The 8204-nt window shown below is 25.1% G+C and overlaps 1 protein-coding gene across 6 annotated transcripts in view; it reads right to left on the bottom strand.

Annotated features, from left to right (window-relative positions):
* Nucleotides 1-8189, bottom strand: part of LOC107450543 (electroneutral sodium bicarbonate exchanger 1) — a 45635-nt gene extending 37446 nt beyond the window's left edge. For 2 of the 6 annotated variants that reach the window (XM_071183193.1, XM_071183191.1), the window contains exons 1-6: nt 8068-8189; nt 6557-6654; nt 6330-6470; nt 5630-5765; nt 4372-4532; nt 2670-2864 (exon numbers count right to left, since the gene is read on the bottom strand). In XM_071183193.1, coding sequence (XP_071039294.1) covers nt 2670-2864; nt 4372-4532; nt 5630-5765; nt 6330-6470; nt 6557-6638 — 715 coding nt within the window. In that variant the 5' untranslated portion in view covers nt 6639-6654; nt 8068-8189. Of the gene's footprint in view, nt 1-2669; nt 2865-4371; nt 4533-5629; nt 5766-6329; nt 6471-6556; nt 6655-7517; nt 7894-8067 lie in introns of those variants that run through there. The other 4 variants (XM_071183192.1, XM_043041246.2, XM_043041247.2 and 1 more) reach the window with 3 other exon arrangements.
* Between the last annotated feature and the right edge of the window lie 15 nt (nt 8190-8204).

The raw sequence follows: 8204 nt of genomic DNA on the forward strand, positions 1-8204 counted from the left end.
ACTTTACTAAAAGTACCAAAGCAATCATATTAATTACTAATTTTTATTAATAAATTTGCATATATATATATATATATAGAGAGAGAGAGATCAGGCCATTTAAATATGTAAGCGAGTGTGATCATGAAATGTAGCTCTTTTCTTATAATTGTTCAGCTCAATTTCAATATTTTTTGTGAATATATTTTCAAAATTTATTCCTTTAAAATAGGGATCAGCGCAGTTCATTGTAGAAAAAGTAATGAAAAAATGACTAAAATTTTTTTAAAAATGATAGTGACTCAGTTAAAAACAGTGTTAATATTCAGGCAACATCTTAATATGAAAAAATATATATATACAAGTTAAAGAAAAAAATTGGTTTAAAAACATTTACCACCGTGGAAATTAAACTTTAGATAACTTTATATTTCATTATCTTTTTTTATAATATAAGTGAATGTTTTAATTAAATTCTAAGATAATCAAAAAATGATCTTCAATTTCTAAAATTAAAGTAACATTACTTAAAAGAAAATAATTATACAATAAATGTAAGTTGGTAATCATAAATAGATTTAATGTACAGTGCTTTTTACATGTTTTTGTATAAGGGCTACATGAGCAACAAACAAGATAAAACATTTTTAGGATATTTATCTAACTTCCTTTTCACTTTACAAAATGATTTTTTTACATGCACTGATCGGAAATTAACGCATAGAGAAGAAAAATCTAAACTAATTTTCCCAGATATTTAATAAGGAGACAGTTAATCTTATAATTAATAGCATTATTAAAGATGAAAATTCAAGAACTATAAAAGATCACTATAAAAATGTTAAAAAAGGAATTTTTTTTATTTTTTTTTTTTATATATGGGTGAGGAAAAAACTAAATAACTATTAAATCAGGAAAATGAAAATAATAAATATTTGATTTGAAGAAACTATGACAGATGAAGAATACAAATCAGTAAGTCGAAATAAATAACTAAATAAAAGAAAAAACCTGTTTTTTTCCAATTATAGACATTTCAAACCATTACTTATATAAAAAAAACAGTGAAAACAACAGAATACAAATATTCTGAATGAATAAAAGTCATTATACAAGCCAATGCAAAGCTCAATAAGATAATTATTTTTAAATCACATTCTTGTAATTAAGATAATTATTTAATCAATGACAGATTGATCTCAACACTTATCCAAGTTAATAAAAGATAAACATTTTTATCTCAAGGTTATACTCAACACCATAGTAACGTTGAAAACCTGCAAGGGAAAAAAAAACCTAATCAATGTTTTTCCTTTTTGGCAGGATTCCTTTTACAGTCTTTCTTTAACTTTAAAGTTAAGAGTTTTAAACTTTGGTTTAAATATCTTTGTTCAACTAGAACTTGACGGGTTTGAAATGAATGAATGTGATAAAAACAAAAGAAAACAAGTTTACTCATTGCCCCAGGAGTTATCCTGAAGTAGTACTCTCATTCTCAATCGACTTGTTTCCGCATGTTTAATTCGTAGCTCATAATTTGCAAGAAAAGAGGATAATGTACACGTCCGTTTTTGTGGTTAACTACTTTTTTCAGCTAAGGAATTAATCTTTTACAAAAATAAAAATCAAACAATCAAAAATTATTAGCAGGAAATTTTTGAGATAAACGGGTAAAACTAACATAAGAATATTATTACTATACAAAACAAATGAAATAAAATAAAAATATGACCACCGAAGCCGACGTCTTCAGGGGGTACCGGCCCCTGTAGCCATTAAAAACAAAACCATTTCTATTTGAGGGAGAAGCAAAANGATAAATTGGTAAAACTAACATAAGAATATTATGTTATAATTACGTCAATATAATCAAGGCAAACAGTAAGTTGTTTTCAGGTTATTAGATAACTTTAAGCTTTTCAATCTTTATAACCTGTACATTTTTTACGTCATTTCAAAAAGAAAACAAATATAAATAATTCTAATTTTTTCTTCATAATTTTTAAAATAAGATTGCTATTTCATGTTTTTCTTTTTCTTTTTTGCTATTTCAGTGGCACTAGAAGCATTCTTAAGTGAAAATGAAGTTACCTTGTCTATTTTTCAGAAAACTAGACTTTTTACACGAAAAAAAAGGCTGATTTTTCTTTTAAAAATAAGAAAAAAGGGCAGTCAAAAAAAAAAGATGTATTTTCACTGAACAAAAATATAAAAGATGAAAAAAAGGAGAGAATTCAAATTTGTTTATGAATGATAAACATGATTTTAAATGAATATTAGCAGTTTAGATTTTTTAGTTAAGCTAATATTTGCGTCATTGTCTTAAAGCCACAAATATTATTAAAAAGAAACATAACACAACAACAATGTAAGTTAGGAACAATTATTTTCGCCATCAAAATTAACTTACTGATTTACACACAAACCAGCTAAATCTAAAACACACTATTAATTTGTTAAAAATTTAACTTTTACTTGTTTAATTTAAAATAACAATTTAAACGATCAATCTCGAATCTTTTTATAAATATTTACTCAAATACTTGGGCATATGTCTTCTGTCTCACCAGTAAAATTTTTGCAAAAGAGACCAAGTCAGTTTTTAAATCAAACATCTTGATAAAATTACACCAAACGCATGATCCTTTTGTTACAGTGAACATTTTAACAAATACTTAGATGTCCCTTACTATGAGAGGTGATTTTAGATGCCCCTGTACCTCCATCAGTCCAAGATCTCATGAGAGAAACACGGGAACTTTTTTCACTCCAGTCATGACGAATCTCATGAAGATGCCGGTGGGGACGTAAAAGAATGTCTTTAATACTCTGTTTAACATCAGATGGAATCATTTGATTTGATTCAAGATTATCCAAAATTGAATCTAGAGAATAAAAAGAATGAGAAAAAATTCATTAGCCAACTATAATTTCCTTACCTATTTTGCTGAGTTGCAGCAAATATATATGTAAGTTGCAGCAAATATAACAAAAGTTTGAATAAATTGCAATATCTGAGCAACTATAAAATCAATAAAAAAAAGTAATTATAAAATTATCAAGTAATTCCTTAATAACTCTCAATATCTTTTCATTTATTAATCCAGTCGTTCATACTGTTGCTAACAACTACTAAACCATAGATACAAAAAGTTTATAAAAGATACATTTTAATAGAAATTGTTTATCCTTTTTGTTTTACATTAAAGCTTCATGTTTGGAAATGTAGATGTCTAAAAAGGGAAAAAATTTAAAATAATACAATTGTCATTATATACTTCCTTTTCAAACCATTCATTTTTTTAACCTTTTTGGTTCCCAACATACAAAAATATAAACTAAACTAAAAAGGTTATTAAGTATTCAATAGTATATTTAATACAAATGCAAGAAGAAAAAAAAATTTAAAACATAAAAAAGAACACAGAAAATAATATAAATATGTAGATTTTTAAAATATTTAGATTGAAAATTATTGCTATTAAAAAAAGTAAATATTGCTTCTAGAATTAAAATAAATTAGTAACTGAGAAGTCTTACTTAATCACAAAAGTAGAAGAGAAACAAGACAAGATTCTTTAACTCAAATTAACTATTAAAATCCCTTTCCTAAATTTCTGCTTGCTACAGTACATCAGTCCTTATGAGAAATATTTTTAGAAAGCGAATAAACTTTAAGATATTTTAAATAAAAGATGTAACCTTTTTACTGGTTAATCAAAATTAAAACAGCAAGAAAAGGAATCCAATAAAGATATTTCAAATCGACAAATATTTCAAGAAATACTAAGCATAGCTCCCAACACGGATAGGATAAAATCCACTAGATTTTATGACATAATTTAAATTTCATGATATTGTTACAAAATATACTAAATATTTTACACGTAGGGAATTTTAGGGATTTTTGCCGTCATCAAAAAAGAAAAACTGCAATATTTTCCAGTTATGATGACATTAAATGACCTTAAAATATAATAGTTTATGTTTATTTATAATTTTGAATAGTAATTGGCATTAAACTCATCAAAGGTAGCTAAGTGAATTTTATAAATGCACCTCGCTTTCTTATATATCATAAATCAGTGACACTTACATAAATATTCAAGCAAGCAATAATCTGCACAAAAATTCTACTTCAATAAGGATTTTATGAGGAAACTTACTCAGTTTTAGGGAATTTACTAAAATATACAAAAACCAGGAGAATTTTTATGAAACCAGTAGACCAGGAGAAACTGGAAAAATCTAATAGAATTGGCAGCTAAGACTAAGTTTTACATTATCACTCTACTAAAATGGTACAATAAACTTGCTTTAAAGACAGCCTGAATAAATATCCTCAAAGGTAAAAATTATTATGTTTATTACCTTATTTTACTAATTTATTACCTGAAATTTGATCTAAATTATGAGCATCTAAATCTAATAAGATTGAGCCATTTGTAAGACAACTTCTCAATTCAAAGAGTGAATGAAGCGACACAGTAGCAACATGAGGTTTAGACCAGCGATTACCACCTTCCTCTACATCTTCTTCAAACTTTATCCAACTAAAAATTGGATTTTTTTTAAATCAATATGAATGAAATAAATAAAATATGGTATAATCTATTACAATGTCATTAAAAGATTAATTAAAAATCACTTTTTAGTATTAATGCAATATTTAAAAAAATCATTTAATTAGATCAAATATTTGGCTCAATAGCACAAGTCAAAAATTAATGTTAAATAATTAGGGAAACCCTTATTAATTTCATATGCCTAAGTTAAAAAGATCTTTAATTGTACACTCCTCATAACATTTCCGGATTTGATTTATACATTCAAGCTCTTAACATTATATTTCCAAAATTTAATTCTAAGCTAAAATGTATTAAATAGACACCTTCGTTCCAGTAAGATCAAAATCTTTCTAAAAATTTTTAGTTAAAAAAAATTCTTGATATTGTTTTATTCTTTAAAAAATTTTTTTACAAATATTTTGCAAAATAAGGTAAAAACATTTAATTTGTTAATAAAAATATTATTTGGTAGGAACAATGATTATCATTTTATATCAAATGTTAACTTTTATTTGAGTAGCAAACTAAATAAAAATAAATTATCCATTTTTACACTGTTTTAATTTGAAAATTATATTTTTATTTATAATTTAATTATTATACAGCTATAATATTCAAAAAGGAAAAATCAAAGTATATCTTAATTTTAGTATATACATTAAAAATTATTTTTCAATAAATAATCTGATTTATTTCAGAGTTTAAATTTAAAAATGATACAATCCAGCAAGCAGAAGATTATATTCATTTTTTTAGGGCAAAACACATTAAAAAAAAAAACATCAAGCGTTTTTAACTTATTTTGAAATTTTATAGAAAAGTACAAAAGGAACATTATTCTACATAGGAAGTTTCTTTTATTAAAATTACATACAAAAATTACTATTTCGAAAAGTTTTAACGAAATAAGTCACATCAATAAAATATTATGCTGAGAAAAATTATTTTCGTCAATTTCTATAATTGGAACTGTTGTCCTAAAACCAATTAATCAAAAGATATTTAACTCTATAATACATTTCGATCATCCTATAAAGATAATTACAAAATATACAAACTTATATGAATAATTGTAATAATACCGAGCAGTTTCTCTCCACTCAATTTCATCACCCTTTTGAAACAATTCTCCCATTTCACTAAATAAGGGATGAGGCTCATGGCTGCCATCTTCATCTTCGCCCAATATAAAATGGACTCTTTCAGATGGTAAACTTACTAAAAACGTAATAATAAAAGTTTAAAAAATGCATTTTTCAACCAGAACTATAATAAATAAGTTAAAAAATATATTTGAAATAATTACTGAATATCAATGCAATCATTCTACGGTAAAAGTAAAAATTATTTTTTTTGACATATTGGATAAATAAATTTTAAATGGAAGTGAAGAAACAGAGCCCATATTTTACGAATTGGTCATGAACATGCAGATCACATTGACTGCAAGTGATTCCTAAAACAATTTTAAAACCAATAAAACTTGCATTAGAAATATTTATGTATATGTTTTAATCTAATTTTAATAAATAGTATGAATTTATGATTCTACGGTAAAGAGAAATTTTTTTGAAAGTAGCTAACCTGGAAAAAAGGTTGAACATTCATAACTTAATAGTTTGCAGTTAATAAAAAAATAAGTGGTATAATTATAGCAAAAATTTTCCATTTTTATTGATTTTCTGAAATTTAAAAAAATAAAATTTATTATGAACAGGTTGATGACAAAACTATTAATATTTTTAATAATGAAATAAACTATTTAACTATGCTTAAAAGTACCAGATTTATTAGCTTCTGGATCACATTCTACACTGGTACTATGTGCAGGTTTGTGATGGTGACGATGATATCTTTTATGAGGGCCTTTTTTTCTGTAAGCTGGAACATGATATCCTATGTAAACAGTGCAAGCTCGGTGATCTGGAAAAGAATAACAACAATATGCATATTCATTAATATCACTTACTAATATAACATTAGAACCACTTAATATATATAAGTAATACCTTCGATGTCATAATCTAACACATTAGATGGTTGACAAGTGATAACTTTTGGATCCCTTGCTGTTCCATTCTCATCATCCATTCTGACAGTTTAAAAACTGAAAAATTTACAAACCAAGATTAATCTTTTTCGGCAAGCATTTATTTTGTAACAAGATTTAAGAAATAATTAGGTTATAAATAAGACATCAATAGAATTTCTTTTTTCAAAAATAGAGAAGTTAATCTTGATTGCTTTATTTTATGACAGAACATAAAGTATTTTATGCACTTTCAGGGGTCTGTCTAGGTTTTTACTGTTAGCAATCAAAATAAAGTTGATCTGCTTCCTATTTTTAACAAATTCAAAAACTCAGCTATGCATAAAAGGAATTTAACAAGATGTAGAGATACTGTTTTAACTATTCATATAAAAATAAACTAATGACAGATATTTAAAAATGCACATCAATATTAAATTAAGAATAAGAATTCATTACTAGTCCGCAAAGTAAAGAGTAATTGGCCTGGCAAGTTAAACAATTGAACTATATATATAGAAAAACTAAAATTTTGCAGAGACATAAATTGAAATTACATTAATGACTATTTAATACTGAAGTAAAACAACTGCAATGTTGGGATACTATAATAATTTTTAAAGCATAGTTACAAGCGTTAATTTTTGTGACACATTTTGCGTACTTATAAACCTACATACCTAATGTACTTTACTGTTTTTAACATCAAGTTTTAGAATATCCCAATCAATAAATTTTCATTTCAATAAAATATTGAGTATAAACACACATTACATATAGTGTCGATGTAGGGTGACAATCTATACAATATAAATATTATAATTTAAAATAAAATTCAATGATAACTACAAAGTTAGCAACAAAATTGCCAGTATTTTTAAATATGAGTTTCATAAAATAATTGAAACTTTCATTCGACTTCTGGATTATTTACACCATACCTAATGTAAATTTAAAGATTATTCATATTCTAGAAGCGATAACAGATAAAGGCAAAACTATTCGCTGAACAATCACAAGCTTTTTTGAGACATAAACACAAAAACAGCTACAACGAAATGATCAGTAAGAAAGCGATTTCAAACTTTGAGAGATAAGTTTTAATTAAAATCAAAAGCAATTACTAACTAGATAATAAAGGAACGATAATTTTGATAAGTATAAGTAAGAGGTTTAAAAAAATAAATAATTATCATCAACGTCATCCAGGAAAATGAGAATAAATAAAATAAACAGAGTCATATATTTGTCAGCATTGCACGCTGTCTGCTATCATGGAACAGAACAATAAATACAACAAAGTTGCCAAACACGTATAAGTAATACGTGACGTTTCATTTTAATTTAGATTTCTGCCACTTAACAAAAAAAAGAAGGATGAATACTTGCTTTGAATTCTTAAATTTATTTTTAATTTATCATACATGACCTTATTTTTGGTTTTAAAATTACTTTTTTGCAAAAAAATATAATTATTTAAATTTTTGCCACCTTTATGAATTATTTTCGTTATTTTTGTTGAATATTTAAACGTCAACTCCATTTCTGGTGTTGTTTCAAATTAAATATCTTTTTGTTTTGTTAATTCAATGAGCAATTATTGACTTTCAAATATTATTGATTTTTTA

The sequence above is a fragment of the Parasteatoda tepidariorum genome, chromosome 7 (assembly GCF_043381705.1).
Source record: "Parasteatoda tepidariorum isolate YZ-2023 chromosome 7, CAS_Ptep_4.0, whole genome shotgun sequence".
In the NCBI taxonomy this organism is placed as follows: Eukaryota; Metazoa; Arthropoda; class Arachnida; order Araneae; family Theridiidae; genus Parasteatoda; species Parasteatoda tepidariorum.